General features: G+C 32.5%; 1 protein-coding gene and 1 long non-coding RNA gene across 2 annotated transcripts; both read right to left on the minus strand.

The window, feature by feature from the left end:
- Positions 1-8,595: 8,595 nt before the first annotated feature.
- Positions 8,596-9,428, minus strand: LOC145792175 (uncharacterized). Its single transcript, XR_014331447.1, has 2 exons — positions 9,298-9,428; positions 8,596-9,028 (listed from the first exon to the last, which is right to left on the minus strand). It is a non-coding gene; the product is annotated as an uncharacterized LOC145792175 (long non-coding RNA).
- Positions 9,429-12,048: 2,620 nt separating this feature from the next.
- On the minus strand, positions 12,049-13,554 carry LOC145793972 (uncharacterized). The gene is made up of 6 exons (XM_082876891.1): positions 13,516-13,554; positions 13,086-13,188; positions 12,857-12,948; positions 12,698-12,736; positions 12,535-12,576; positions 12,049-12,244 (listed from the first exon to the last, which is right to left on the minus strand). Exons 1-6 carry the CDS (start codon positions 13,552-13,554, stop codon positions 12,200-12,202), a joined length of 360 nt encoding a protein of 119 aa, XP_082733017.1. The 3' UTR covers positions 12,049-12,199.
- Between the last annotated feature and the right edge of the window lie 3,276 nt (positions 13,555-16,830).

Consider the following 16,830-nt stretch of genomic DNA (forward strand, 5'->3'; position numbering starts at 1 on the left):
TTTGAAATTATACATTTGCCTAAAGGTTACTACGGGATTTTTGTACTCTTTTTGAAATGGTTTAAAGAATCCTACATCATTTTTTTAGAATGTTACATTTGAGAAAAGTACACTAAGAAATTTATTTATGTACATTAGAGTGTTACACTAACGTTGTGTTTGGTTGAGGGATTTAGGAAGGGAAATGGAAAAGGTGTGTGAAACTAAAATGAAGGTATATTTTATTCATATTTCACTTAACTTTCCTACTTTGTCTGTAAACAAGCTTCCCACTTGCTACCATGCAACACCAATTAATTAAATACATACCACAATGCTTGACTTATTAGGACTGCGTTTGGTTACTGTTTAAATATTTATCAAATTGTTTGTTTTTTTACTTATTTAGCTAACAATTGAGAAGAAAAAAAATTAACAAGATTAATTTATATTTGACAGTTGTTAAAAAAAGTCATTTTTTGAATTTTTGTTTGTATTTAATGCAATTTTTTAGAATTTGTACTAAAGTTTTTATTTTTCACATTCTTCTATCTGAGAGGGATATTAAAAGTTTTTTTAAAAAAATCAAATTAGCCAAGACACATTAACTCTTTTTAGCAAAAATTTTATTGTAAAAAAATTTAAAAGTTAAAAAAAAAAAAATACTGTACCAAAAAATAATTGCCAATCCCATAAAAGTATCTTTTAAACTCATTTATAAATTTTTGAAGATATAATTTGTTGTCTCTAGTGACAACCCCTATGATTCTTTACGATAGATTTTTATGCAATAATCTTTTAATAGTGGTTTAAGAGTGGTTTAAATCCTTAAATCACTCGATTAATTATGTTTTGGAATTTAACCATCCTTAAACTACCATTGCACTAAACATTTTTGCAAAGAATCCTACTCTGTAAATAGTAATGCTATAGACCCCTAAAACATTACTTCTAAATTGATTCACACTAGCATTTGGGTTTTAATTAATTGATTCTTAAGGAAATCAACAATTGACATATAACTATCAGTATCATTAAGAATGAAATTAATGGTGATATTTTTAAGGTCTTAAGCATTTTTCAATAACGATAAGATTACATATCTCAAACACTTACAGGTTGAAGATATTTGATGCATTGATAATGCAAGACAATTCTCTAATACTTTTCAAGATTTATTTCTTTGCCATCTCCAACATCCAACCTTAATTTTCACAAATGAGAATTTCAGTGGGTAAGAAAAGTGAAAGTAGAGCTTACTTAAAAGGAAATATAGAACATTTATATAAGAATATTTTGATTTACCAGTAAAAAGAAAGGTTGTGAGCTCTGAGTATTAAACCAGACATTATAATATAAGTGTAGGTTGTGCCCATAACGATGGTGTGGATCAATCTATCAAACATGAGAAGCAAAAACGTCAAGTACTCCCTAATGAACTTTACTCATAAATTAGTCGAGTTAAATAAGGCTAAACATGTCTAAACATTGAGTTTGATCTCAAACAACAATTATTCTGTGCCAGTTTGTAACAATACTACAAATATATTCTTATTCTTAATTTTTGCGGGAACATTTGGATCAATGTGGTTCTCACAAAAATTAAGAATCCAAATATATATGTGTCATTACCACATCAATACCATTAGTGATACTGAATAATTGCTCAATCTCAAGTGACTAAAGAAGGGAAAATAACCCAACGGTGGTGTTCAGGAAAAAAAATTTCAAAAAAGTGGTTAACATTATAAATATTTAATAATTAAAATGATAAATTTTTTATTAATTTGTAATAATTTTTGAAAATTAGCACTAAATGGGACTCACCCCTTGTGAGAGGGTTGTATCCCATTCTGTATTAGTTTCTATATTTCTAACATTACTGAAATTTCGTGCTCTAGCCAAATGTTTAATAAAAAAAATGTAAATTTTTTTAATTAAATGTTAATTTTAAAATAATGAAATTAAAATATATGATTCTATAAAATGGGAGAAGTGACCTATACCGACCATATTAGGTCCCAAGCGGTGGGTATACAAAATGCGACTTAGGTTTTGTTTGCCAATTTCTAAATAAATTGTTTTTATTTGGTTTAGGTAAATAAGTTTTTTTTTTTTTTTTTCATATTTGCTTAGTTTTGTTTTTTCAAAAATATTTTTTGAATTTTTGAGTTTGTTTTTGTACTTTTTTAATATTTTAACTAAATTTTTACATGCATCTAACCTAGATACACTTAAAAAATAAATATTTTGTGAAAAATATAAAAAATATATATACAAAAATATATTGAATTTTTATTTTTTTTATTTAGTCATTTTTGAAAAGATTTTTGGACTAATAGTTTACTTTTTAAGTATAGGTACATTAAGTAAATTTTTTAAAAAAAATAATTACTTAAAATATTAAAAAAGTCTACTAAAATTAAAAATAAAAAAATAAAAAATCTCACTTAAAATAAAATCTCAAAACCAAACAGATTTGAGAATCTTGGTTGATTTGTACACTCTCGTGGTTAGCCTTGCAAGTGATGTGTGGATTGAGAGGGCAAGTTTCTGAAATTTTTTAAGGTAGGCCATGTTAGGTCGAGACCTAAATCCACTAACCTAGATGAAACAATGTGAACCAACTCAAAGCTAATTTCGACTTATGATTTAGGCTAGTTTGTTTCGAGAAATATATGAAAAGAATAAATAAATAAAAAAATGTGATTGTAGTAGTGATGGTGGCTACAGTGGTAGAAGTGGTCGTAGTGGTAGCGTCTATAGTGTTAGACACGGGTGATTATTCAATACTCCCAGAGTATGGATACGTGGTGCTCCATAAGATTTTGATTGGTGGAGAGACACAAGGGCCCACGATTTATGATAGAGATGGGGGGACAACATGGGGCTAACTAATTGGTAATTAGTTTAGAGTATGGACACGTGGTACTCCGGAAGTATTGAATAATTTCCCGTTAGACACAGTGATGGTAGTGATAGATTTAGTTGAAAAAAATTTAAAAACAAAAAAATTTTCCTTGCAAATAAATTCATTTTTTTGTTCGCCGTTTGTTTCCCTACTCAATCTTTCCACAGTTGTCTCATCTTTCTCAGTGACCATTGCAGCTGCTTAGGCTTTGTTTGGCGATGGATTTTTTTAACTAAATAGTCACAAAAAGATAAAGTAGATTAAAAATCTAATAAAATAAAATGTTATATCTAAATCATAATTATTTCACTTTTTTTTCTCATAAAAGTCAAAAAAACTAAACTAAATAAACTTTTTAACCGAATCTAAAATAACTAAAAAGTTAAAAAACCAACTAAAAACCTAATTGCCAAACGGCAACTAAGTCATATGACTAAAGGAAAAACTTCCACCAACATGACCGTTAGTCCGCTTACATTATTATAACTGTTAATGTTATAAGGTCATTTTGAAGATAAATTATAATCCTCTTGCCTCATGAAACCTACCTAATAGTTTTATTTTTTATTTTTTTTGATAATCAAGTATTCAGATCAGTATGTTTTTAGGACGCACACTTCGACTAATCTCAGAATCCTTAGCCGATCGACCAGGCAACAAGTAGTGACCCTTGAGAAAACTAACTGGGAGTGAGAATCGAATTCAAAATGTCCATAATTTACGACTTGCCTTTAAAAATTTTCTCTCCCAACCAGTTGGGCTACACTTCCATATTCTAGATTCGTACACATTAAATTTTGGACCCACTTTGTTAATGGTTGGTGTCACCTTGACTTTTGTTATGTGAGCTACGAAGTCAGATCATCACCCATGGGCCATGGTTCACCATTGAGCTGCATAAATGCATGTTGACCCAATTGCTCACTCTAAAAAATCAAGCCTTTACATGAACATAAACTAAAGAACTTATTGTAATAATGTGTTGGGCAAATTATACAAATAATTTCTATAGTTTGGGTCTTGTGTCATTTTATTCCCTGACTTTTCAATTGTGACACATTTGACCCTGAATTTTGAATCTTGTTCCAAATAAAGACAATTGAATATATAATTAGATTTTTCAAGGGTAAAATTGTCAATTTGATAAAATATAAACTAATTTGACAAAAATAAATGTCAAAAAAATATTTTTGAATTTTTAAAAATTATTTCTACCTACTAAAAATAAAATTATGTAAAATTGATAAATCTTTTAGATATTTATTTATTTTTTTTACAAAATTAATTTTTATTATGTGTTTGGATGATGATCATATAAAATTAATTTTAAAAAATTAATCATGTAATTTTTATTAATTTTACATAATTTTATCATTGGTGGATAAAAATAATTTTAAAAAAATTAAAAAAAAAATTTTGACATTTATTTTTATCAAATTAGTTTATATTTTATCAAATTGACGATTTTACCCTTGAAAAATCTAATAATATTTTCAATTGTCCTTATTTGGAACAAGATTCAAAATTCATGGTCAAATGTGTCACAATTGAAAAGTCAGGGACCAAAGTTGTCACGCCCTCAAAATAAACCCATAATAACCATAACATTAACATGCATTTATAAAAGAAACTGAATCATTTGAGTTATTCATCAGAGTATTCTTATTGAAAGGCCTCACATGTAACATCCTGCAACATCAAAATAAATGCCCTAAGGGCTTACATCTTTCCAAGCTAACACTTGGACACAAAAAGGATGAGTACTAACTCATTTACAAGTTAAGCCCTAGGCTTGAATGTTTACATGAAATCTCAAAAATAACAAAATAAAACATATAACTAAAGACAAGTCTTCAAAATCCCAAACATCAAATCCTTCCAGGCTAAGTCCGTGGAGGTAGCTTATCAACTGAACCTGAAAATGATGTTCCCATAAAGGGTGAGCCACAGCCCAGTAGAAAAATACTAAACCAAATATAAGCATTGAATAAAGCTATAGCATTCAATAGATGGTTAACTAAGATAACCAATTTTACCGTTAAACAGTCTCATGACCCTAATGTCTAAGACACATTTCACTTTCCATTATTATCAACATGGCTCAGAACCTGGCCAAACTTACAACAGTGAATTATATATCATATTCACATTACTTCCAATATCAACAAAACAAATGAGACTCATGCTCATATCAAAACACTTCATACTTCCCATTTGATACACATTTTAGTGTTGTATCAATAATCATGTAAAAACACTTCAATATAATAAGCACACATAAAAATGGTGCTAATGGAGTCCATCCCCTATCTCCTCCCAAACAAAAATCCGGTTTAGAGGTCCATCCCCTATCTTCCCCTAAACCGTGGAGTACATCCCCTATCTCCTCCCACACAAAACAATGTATGCAAATGCAATGCTCAAACACTACACGTATTTTCTGTATTAATGCAATAGTCAAAATTAATGACTTAACCAATGTGATTAGTTTCAGTTATTCCTAATCCACATGCAATGTCTACAACAATCACGACTATCCTCCACCGATAGCCCAAAATAGTTATTTCTAGACTGGAAATAAATATATCAACAATTCAATAGGTGAGTGATTTAAATTATCCAACTACACCATTTAATCAATGAATTCCTCAATTTCATGAATTTAACCAATTTCCCCAATTTCCTTAAATTAATTACTCAAATCAATTTAGTAATTCAACTAGGGTTTGTTTCCAAAATTTTCAAAGTGTCCCCAACCTATCAAATACCAAACTTAGAACAAAGCATATAAAATGGAGTAGGAAAATCCCTACCTCGAAGAAAATAACCCGTATGGAGAAGATGGAGATGAAGACCAAAGACCAACGTGCTCCAAATCCCAAGTTTCTCAGATTAAAACGAAGCCCTCAACTCACTCTAACTTTTTAATAAAGGATCTAAGGTAGAAACTCACTCTAAGTAGATCAATCGTAAGAGAGAAGGTGTGTAGAGGGAGAGAGAGAGATAAAAACACTCCAGGGGCGGTTTTTAGAGGGTTATGAAGGAAAAGTAGGTCAAAAAGTGATCCAAAAAGTGAAATCACGGACTGATATAATCGACTCTACGCTCGAGCGTAGAAAGCCCCGCTCGAGCGTAAGACACAGAATCATGCTCGAGCGTGAAGAAAACCGCTCGAGCGTCGATTGCACCCTTCCAGAAGTTTTGCAGGCGCTGGCACCCGCTCGAGCGTCAAACTCCCCGCTCGAGCGGAGGAGCAAAAACAAGGGATCACGCTCGAGCGTAAAAACTATCGCTCGAGCGGAAGATCTGCAGAGCAAAATACTGGGAGATGGAAAATCACGCTCGAGCGTAAAGATTCCCGCTCGAGCGTAGAAGCAACAACGAAGGCACCGCTCGAGCGTTAAAACTTCCGCTCGAGCGTAAAGGCCAAAATCTGGGCATCACCTATTGGTATCTAAAATCAACCAACCTGTAACTGACCCGCCCAACACAACCTATACTTCAAATACAAAGAGATTAAAGGACAACAACAACCAATAAGTAATGACAGGATCCTCGGAACCTAAGTCCGGATACAATAATTTAAAGAGAAAAGACCGGGGTCGCTATAAAAGTGACACAAGTCCCAAACTATAGGGGTTATTAGTGTAATTAACCCTAATGTGTTTCTTACTATTCCAACAGCACAATTGCTTATTCATATTGAAAAAATAATAATAATAAAATTTAAACTTTTATTATTATTATTATTGTCAGCTATGAAGTATGGGTACTTTGAAAAAAATATGATACCCGTACCAGATACTTACCGGTATATGATACCTCTTATAGTACTTCTGCATACGTACTGGATACACGAAACACGTACCCAAATTTTTTCTTCTCAATTTTTAACGTACCTAGATGTACTTAGTATATATCCAAACCGTATCGTAACTCAATTGAAACAATATTTTTTTCTATTACAGAGATAAAACTCATTTAGCTAGATTTCTTTTTTATTTTTTGTTTTATGCGTAGTATGATTTTAAAATAAAATTATGGTTTGTAAGTTATTTAATATATTGACATTTAATTTTGATTAATATATTTACTTTTGGCATTAAATGTTAATTGTAGGTTGGACCTTAACAAATTAAAATATTTAATTAATTTTTACGTTATTCTAAACTAAAAATAAATATTTTTTTACAAGCGTCCCGAGCCGTACCCCTACCTTATTTTTTTTGAATTTTACTGTATTGACATACCTAGTACCAATACTCATTCATACCCATGCTTCATAAATTGTTAGGATATTAAACTATGAGTAGCATACCCTTCCACCTCTTATTGTCATTTTATATGAGAATGAGATCATTCATCTCAACGACCATCTTCAATGGTTACTCAAATCTTCTATTAAATTTGAATTTGATAAAAAATGAGTTCTTTTCCTACTCTAACGATTGCATAAATAGGTATCAAATTGAGAATTTCACTTTTCTTTCATCAAACTGAAGATAATGTGCCTTTTATCAAATTACTGTTCATTACCGTTGCCGGATGTCCCGCCAGATGTTCTCTTACATGACTATAGCAATGTGACATGATAATATATATATATATATATATATTTTTTCATGTGTTTGTTTGGCGATGAAGTACTGGAATATGTATCACCGATTTGAAATTTTGTATTTAAATACAAAAGAGGCTTCTGGATTAACACTTCTTTCAAAACTCTATATTCACTTTTAATCCATAAGCTTTTCAAACATACATAGCTTGATAGATATGCATATAAGTGTGTAACTTGATTCGGCTCAATCTAATTCAATTCGAATTTTTTTAAGATTTTAGTAATATATTTTTGAATTGAGTGCGGATTTGAGGAGAAATTATAATGTTTGAATTAAATTTGAGATAAACAGAGAAACTGAGCAATCTGAACGACTTAAAATCTTCATTAAATGATGTTAAAATTATCTAAATCGTTAGATCATCTCACTAATTAGAATAAAGGTTGAGACCCCCTTTGGGGGTCACCCCCTTGACACCTTTTAGTTTTGATTGGTCAACTTTTCCTTTTTTTTTTTTTTTTCTTTTCACCCAATCCCCAACCTCCATGTGTGTGAGGAGGTTGTGGGGGTGGGTGTTTTAAGGGGTCTAAATCAATGCCCCACTAATTATTATACACCCAAGTAATACAATACAATACAATACAAAATTCTAACATTTTATTTTCTCTCACATAAATGACAAAGATTATCGGAATAATGCATTGGTACCTGAATTCTCATCTCTCTTTCATTATAAAAATAATTTTGTTTTGATTAGTTTTAAGGAATTTATTTATTTATTTATTTTTCTGTAAACACCTATTTTTTGCAAAAAGAATTCTAAACAAGTGTTAATGAGACACAAGGAATAAGAGGCTTATTGAAATCAAAACACTTTTTATTTAGCTGAATTCAAAATATTATTTTTTAAACATTTTTTAACTATTTCCAAGACAATTTGCCACAAAGACATTCATTAGCATTTGCCTTTTCAAAAATAACAATTATTTTCGTGCAAAATAAAAATGATTGTCAAACTTTTCATTGCTTGTATTTCTTAAAACATGAAAAGCAAAAATAAAACAAAACAAAAACAAAACCAAAAACGACTTTTTTTATCTTTTCCTTTTCCCTTCTTTTTTTGGTTGGTAAAGAGCGAAATCATTGCCATCTTGAAAAGACAATAATAATACATTAATAGAACATCATGTTAGTAACATCACCTTAATTGTGATGTGAAACTAGTACTACATGACAGCACTCCCTAAACAGTCTTCATGGTGCTAAGCTCCTCCATTAGAATTTGGTGTCCACTATGATAGGTCTCTAGTTTGCTTCCAAACAAACTGATATCATCTGCAACTGCAAGCTCTATAAGTTTAGGGTTTACTTTTTTTTTGAAGCACTTGTTGAATCACTACACGCGGTAGTTTAAGGTCCATATGCTTATAACTGAAGCACTGGTTGAATCAGGGCTTCCCCCGTAGTTAAGCTCCACGAAGAAACCCGCTCCTTCGCCCCTAGCTAGTCTTCCCGGATTAACACAAATGCACTTCGCTTGCTCTTCTCCGTCATTTTTATCCCCAATTGACAACACCTGTCCGCATAGAAGATGAAGAGTTAAATTTCATTCATACAATCCAATCTGCTCTAAGCTAGATAAGAAAGAAAACTGGTTTGCAAACAGAATTTATGTACAAAAAAGTCCACTAGAATGGCGTGTCAATGGCAGTTTTGAAATAACAAGTCACTTTCATGAGTCTTTTGATTTGAAATGAATGAATATCATTTTGACACATCATTTTGTATAACTATTCTATTTCGTATATCCATCATTACTTTGATATAACTAGAACTATCATTTACCTTCACGAAATGAGCCAAGTCAGAGGATAGGATTAGGATATCTAGATTACAAGGGATCTGAAGAGCCTCTGGAGCGAGAGAAAAATCCACGGGAGTATCTTCCATTGGTGGGTATAGAGGATAGAAGCTGTTTTCAAAAAGTAACCGTCTTTTCAATTGTTTAAACTTCTTTAATATCAAATACAGAAATTTCCATTAAGAGAATAATAAAAACATGCCTGTGCTGGCTAAGTAGATGATTTGCAAGTCTATTCATGCGCTGCTTGGATCCCCCAGATGGATTCCGTGAGATCTCCTCTCTGCTAAGTTGTTTGAGAACATCTACAGTGCAGCAACCTACCTTGATCTGAAAACCCAAAATGTGATTGAAAACTAATTAGAGACTTGTACAGTGTGTTTTAACTCAAAATGCTTCAAACCATTGTTTTAGAATTTAAAATAATAAGATTAAACATATTCCCCTGGGAGAACCTTAACTAGATTCTTTCTAATTCCATGTTGCTCTTCCAAATTGTATTCATCTCAAGTTTAGGGCATTCTGCTAATTAGTGTGTTTTTACTCCAAAAGTACGGTTTCAAGCTTTTTTGTGGTGCATGAGATTGATATAATGCAAAAAAATTTCATCTCATCAATGCATTTTGAAGAATTCGGAGGAGCACACACAAACATGAAATTAATGTCTACAAGTACGAACAATCATAATTTAAGAATAAAGGCAATTAGTGATTACCCCATTTGCACTGAAAATCCCCGGATTTGTAAGACTGATTATTTTGAACAAATCTCAGAGATGCATTTGTAATTTATTTTAAAATAATTGAGTCATGACCAAATAAAAAATATTTTAAATTATAATTAAAATAATACCATAACTAATTGAAGTAGCTCCCCATAACTGAAAATTACAAAAGTTGTAACTAAGGTACATGATACACCCTCCAATAGAATTTTCTTTACGTAATTTCATTTTATTATATCCCTCTCAATTATTTTTTATTAGAGTAAATTACACTTTTCACTTTTAAAATTTAATTTAAATTTTATTTTTAACCTTATTATTTTAGTTTGAATAATGCTTTAAACCTAGTCTCAATTTAATTATTTTGTTCAAATAATTATTAGTTTCTTCTACACGTATATAGGAGAAATTTGAAACTTATTATAAAATTGTTAATTTTAACAATCTAATTAAAATTAGACTTAAAATGTAGTAACTAAATCGTTTAAATTGAAGTAATGGGATATTAAAATAAAATTTGAGCCAAATTAAAATATTAAAATTACAAAAAATACCTACAAAACCTACAACGTTCTTCGAATATTTTTCCTCATTTGTAAAATGAAAAAAAACATCAGAAATAGTTAAAAATGTCACTAATTTTTGATTTTGTGAAGAAACCTAATTTTTTAAAATTTCCTCAAGATAATTTGATTGAATGCAGTAGTTTGATTTTGCAGAAAATCAAAATTTCAACTCTTTTTCCAATTAATTTTAATGGGACTACTTCAATAAGAGACCCTTGAAAACAAAGTTTTTAATCAAATAATTGATATATGACAAAAAATAAAAGAAAAATAAGAACAAATGGGAATATCGATCTGGTTGACCCTTTGAAATTACATCATCGTCAATTTTTTATTTTTTTTACAAATGCAGTTTTATGACTTATGTTTCAAATTTGAAATACCCCAACAATTATCTTTTTATTTCAATTAAAATTGTATTAGTGGCAGTAGTGCCAGAGTCACGCGACAATTTTTGTTAACAAATTTAACACCAAATTAACAAAAAAAAAAAAAACCACATTAAACTAGCTTATAACTTACAGTCAAAGGGGCTAAAATTGAACAAAGAGATTTGAAAAATTATACTTCACTGGCTGGTAAAATATTATATGCTTCAATAATTAAAGAGATTCGAAAAGTGTACTTCCATTGATTATATGCTTCAATAATTAATCAACTAGTTGTGCAAGTAGTCATAACACCTTGTTTTAAGACCATGGGGAGCCGTAAGACAAGACAAACCAACATCATTTTTTTTGATAATTAGGTATCCGATCAATTTGCGCGCAATTCAATTATCCCCAAGACCCTGAAATTAGGCTTCGTTTGAGAACATACTAATTTAATAACTTTTGACTGAAATATGAATTAAAAAAAATTAGTATGTTTAAGATGACTTTTTAACTTTTTATGAAAAGATGTATAAAAAATAAAGAAAAAAAAGAACCTTTGACTTTTTAATATGAATTATTGACTTTTTGACTAATTTAGTAACTTTTTGACTTTTTAACTAAAAAAGAAGATTCCCAAAGGAGGCCTTAATGATCAGATAAGTCAACATCTCATATATATCAATAAGCTCTTGCTTTTACCTCAACTGCCCTTCTCTCAACTTCAGAGAAAAATAAGAAAACCCAGAAAAGAAGTAAAAAAATATCTAGTTTTAGGCTTTTCCTAAGCTGTTTTTGGGTTCAAAAAAGCCTAAAAGTCATAATCCTAAAATGTTAAACTTTAATAGATTTTTTAAAGTTCCAGACTTAACACAAATAAATAATTTTAAAAAAATCACTGAGGCAAATGAATTTCCCAAAATTAATTTCTTGAATAGTTTTTACACAAATGTTACCAAACCAAGCCAACTCTTCTTGTATCCCAGATAATTAAGGTCAGTTATTATTGCAACCTCAACACCTCTGAGTCTATCCATTACACCATTGACCCCTTTGTGTCCCCCTATAAAAACAAAACTGGGAAAGGGAATCTGCAAATTGGAACATTTAGTCCCTGGCATTTTTCTGGATTCTCTTATTTAGTTTGTCTTGCTCACGGTACCTTCCACGCCGTTCTTCTCTCTGCCGCTTCTTTGAAATCTGCTCGTCTTTGGCTTTCTCCACTTCATGCATTTTCCTCCTCCCCATCCTTAAGCTTTCGCTTCTTCATCTGCACACCAGGCAAATGAACACACAAACTTAAAGCTAAACAACATAATAAAGGAATTTTAGCTTCACTTTGCACATGTTTTTTGAGGATATGAACTCCGAATGAAATCAAAGAAAAACAACACAACAATAAAAAAACTAAATACGAACAATCATGAGATTGATATAACGCAAAAAAATTTCATCTCATCAATGCATTTTGAAGAATTCGGAGGAGCACACACAAACATGAAATTAATGTCTACAAGTACGAACAATCATAATTTAAGAATAAAGGCAATTAGTGATTACCTCATTTGCACTGAAAATCCCCGGATTTGTAAGACTGGTTATCTGGTAAGACAATGTAATTTCTTTAAAATTGTGACTTGCGAGACTGCAAACTGAAAAATGATCTGGATCTAGCAACCAGTTCACAGGTGGGCTTCCCCTAGTCTAGTAGAATCATGCATACCTGATGTTTGAGATCGGCTTGCTGAATATCAAAAGCAGGCTGCAGAATCAAAGCCAACAACATTAATCTAGAAATTAACACTTAATTATGATCTCAATTTTTTGTTAACTAACTGGGAAAATAGAGATACTATATAAATTAATTTAGCAATAAAATTACCTGAGAGAAAACAAAGTCATGATTTGCGTCCCGTATAGATGGCACGAGAATCACACGTGCAGCAGAACCATATATTCCACATAATCTTGAAGCTGCAAACCATTGGAGGAAAAAAAAATTTAAAAGAAAGAAAGATAAAATCTTCTCAAACAGAAAGAAAGATAAAAATTTAAAAGAAAGAAAGATAAAAATTTAAAAATTTAATGAGAATCAAAATTGTAAAGCTTACCCTCTTTTGTAACTTCATGTTCATCACTCAAACCCAAAACCCAACCCCCCCCCCGCCCCCCCCGCCCCAACCCCCCGCCCCCCCAACCCCCCCCCCCCCCCCCCTCACGTCACTCCCCTCCCCTCACTCACGTCACTCCTCTCCCCTCACTCCCTCCCTCCCCCCTTCCGGCCCACCCTCCCCTCCCCTCGCTAAGAGTGATGTGGAGAGATGAAAGGCTCAAGGAAGCTGCTTCAACGGGAGATGAAAGGTTCAAGGAAGCTGCTTCAACGGGTGATATGAATGCGAAGACGAATCCGGCAGTGACTTTCTGGGAAATGAGGTGGGTTTCAGAGAAAGAATAGGATTTACCGGTGGAATCAATGATGAGACAGGGTCTGTCTAGGAATTAAGAGAGGTTTTGGAAGCAGTAAATGTGGAGGTAGGTGGCTGGAGATGGGAATGTTAGGAAGCTTTGATTGGAAAACATGGGTTTCGGAAGATGAAGACGATTGGTTGTGCGGCGGAGGAGGAGAATGAGAGTGATGTGGAGAGATGAAAGGTTCAAGGAAGCTGCTTCAACGGGTGTTCAAGGAAGCTGCTTCAACGGGTGATCATCAAAGCACCGAAGACGAATCCGGCAGTGACTTTCTGGGAAATGAGGTGGGTTTCGGAGAAAGAATAGGATTTACCGGTGGAATCGATGATGAGACAGGGTCTGTCTAGGAATTAAGAGAGGTTTTGGAAGCAGTAAATGTGGAGGTAGGTGGTTGGAGATGGGAATGTTAGGAAGCTTTGATTGGAAAACATGGGTTTCGGAAGATGAAGACGATTGGTTGTGCGGCAGAGGAGGAGAATGAGAAAGCTTTGCCCTGTCTCTTTCAAAGAAAAGAAATAGCGAGAAGAGAAGAAAAGCGAGACCGCTCCCTCCCCTCGCCTCCCTCCCTCCCTCCCTCCCTCCCTCCCTCCCCTCCCCTCCCCTCGCCTCCCTCCCTCCCTCCCTCCCTCCCCTCCCCTCCCCTCGGCATAGGTGGTGGTAGTGGTGTTGGCGGGGTATTGGCGGTGGTGGTGGTGGTGGTGGAATAGGGGAAGGTGTTGGTGGTGGTATAGGTGGTGGCGGGGGTATTGGTTGTGGTGGTGGAATAGGGGGAGCTGTTGGTGGTGGTGGTGGTGGTGGTGTTGGAGGAGGTATTGGTGGTGGCGGTGGTGGGGGTATTGGTGGGGGCGTAGGTGGTAGTGGTGGTGTTGGAGGAGGCGTTGGTGGTGGTATAGGTGGTGGTGGTGGTGTTGGAGGAGGTATTGGCGGTGGCAGTGGGGTGGCAGTGGGGGTGTTGGTGGGGCATAGGTGGTAGTGGTGGTGTTGGAGGAGGCCGTTGGTGGTGGTATAGGTACTGGCGGGGGTGTCGGTGGCGGTGTAGGTAGTGGTGGTGCTATTGGAGGAGGTGGTGGTATAGGTGGTGGTGGTATAGGTGGTGTTGGAGGAGGTATTGGTGGTGGCCTTATCAAAGGTTTCAATGGCTGCCCCTCCCCTCCACTCCCCTATATATATACATACATATATCCGGGAAATAAAACTCAGAAAAAAATAAATAAACAAATAAATAAATTTCACTCAATTTAAAATTCCCTCCCTACTTCTCAAAAAAAAAAATTTCCTCCCATGCTCAACTATTCCTTTTTAACATTATTTCTTTCTTTTTTTTGTTGGTGGTGGTGGTGTTGGAGGAGGTATTCCTTTTTTTTGTTTTCATTATTTCCTTTTAATATTATTTCTTTTTTTTTTAGGTCCCGTTTGGAAACATGTTAATTTAGGTTAAGTTTGGTATATTACAAAAAAGTTAAAAAGTCAAAAAATTACTTAAAAAGTTAAAAAGTTAACACTATTCACCAAAACTTAACAATTACGGCTGCACAACTCTCAATCCTAATTTTTCCCTACAAATCAATTTTTATAATTTTTTATTACACATTTTTACATAAAAAGTTCAAAAATTAACCCAAACATCCATATTTTTTTCCTCAATTTTTTAGTCCAAAAAGACAAAAAGTGCATTTTTTTAGGACATCCCAAACAACCTCTTAGTAACTTTTTAGCTATTTGGCTAAAAATGAACTAAAAAAAACTAGTATATTTGGGATGATTTTTTGGCTTTTTACGAAAAATGTGTAAAAAATAGAGAAAAAAATGAATCTTTGACTTTTTAGTATGAGTTGTTGACTTTTTAGCCTTTTGACTTTGACTAAAAAAAACCGAGCAATTTGAACGACTTAAAATCTGAATTACATTATATATATAATTAAATATATATTATGAGTCATTAAATGATGTTAAAATTATCAAAATCGTTAGATTATATCACTAATTATTATACACCCGAGTAATACAATACAAAATTCTAACATTTTATTTTCTTTCTCATAAATGACAAAGATTATTGGAATAGTGCATTGATACCTCGATTCTCATCTCTCTTTCATTATAAAAATAATTTTGTTTTGATCTTATTAATAATTTTAGAGTTTAATTTTAACAAATTATATAACCAATCTAGTTTTTTTTTTATTATTATTTTAAAGATTGAATTTGTGGGTAATTTGGGTTTAGTCTTACTTGAATTTATTATATTCGAATCAAGTTTAAACAAACAAGTTTGGACTGCAAATCTGACTTGAGGAATTCAAAAAAAGTTGAACTAAAAATTTGTGGCAGGACTAGAAATAGGATTGACAACTACAATTGTAAACCACAATTCCAAAAGAAAATGTTATTGTCAATTAAAATATGACTTATTACCGTGAGGTGCTGATTTATTTATAATGGTGCTATATGTATTAATTAATATAATAATTAATATATGAACATATAACGATATATTATTATTTTAAAATTATAACCTCATCTATTATATAAATTAAAAATATTTAAAAATTTTAAAATTATACCACATTATCCATTAATATATTAATTGATATACTAATTTATGGTATTATTCTTATTTATTAGTTGGTTTTCTCCATTTCTATATTTTATATTAGGAAAATGGATTTTTAATTTGCAAGTTTTGTAAGAGCTCTAAGTTTCTAATTTAAGTTTTATAATTTTATAGTTTTTAAAAATTAATTTTTTTTTTTCCATTGATTAGTTTTTATTTAAACAAAAATAAATAAATAAATAAATATTAATATCCCTTTTTTTAATTTGCAAGTTTTGTAAGAGCTCTCTCCTTCCCTCTCTATTCTACTTCTGTTCTGCTCTCTTCTGGAAGTGTTCTCTCTCCTCTTCTCTATCTCTGTTCTGTTTCTCTCTCTCTTGCTCGCCGTGACCCCCCTCGTCTCTGCCCAACACTACGGCGGCGCAATAAATGGCTCCGGCAACACCACAGTCTACGCCTTCAGAGAGTGCTTGAAAGACCTTTCTCGCTCCAATTGCGATCTCTATTTCGCTCAAATCAAAACCCAGATCCTTTGTTGCCTCCCTTTTCCAACGTCTGATTCGCGATGGTTGATTGTTCTACGATGAGTGTTATTTGAGGTACGACGATTACATGTTTTTTTTTTTTTTTTTTGTGTTGTTTAACAATGGTGCATTTGCTGTTGGGTCTGGCTTAGTGGTTTTTTTTTTTTTTTGGTGTTGTTTAATAATGGTGTTCTCCCATCTCTTCTGTGTGGTGTTCTCCCATCTCTTCTTCTCTCACTACAAGAAATTACATTTTTCGCAACGCAACAAAATATGTTGCTAAAAGGGAAAATTCGTTAGCAAAGAGTT

Source organism: Camellia sinensis, chromosome 6 (assembly GCF_055761805.1).
Source record: "Camellia sinensis isolate YWXY chromosome 6, ASM5576180v1, whole genome shotgun sequence".
In the NCBI taxonomy this organism is placed as follows: domain Eukaryota; kingdom Viridiplantae; phylum Streptophyta; class Magnoliopsida; order Ericales; family Theaceae; genus Camellia; species Camellia sinensis.

Excerpts from the sequence above, each read along its gene's own strand:
- LOC145793972 (XM_082876891.1), bottom strand. The coding sequence starts at position 13,554 with ATGTTTTCCAATCAAAGCTTCCTAACATTCCCATCTCCA. Across the intron at positions 13,189-13,515 it reads TCCTAACATTCCCATCTCCA|GGGGGGGGGGGGGGGGGTTG; the intron begins GCCACCTACCTC and ends GAGTGACGTGAG. Across the intron at positions 12,245-12,534 it reads GGATTTTCAGTGCAAATGAG|ATGAAGAAGCGAAAGCTTAA; the intron begins GTAATCACTAAT and ends CCTGGTGTGCAG.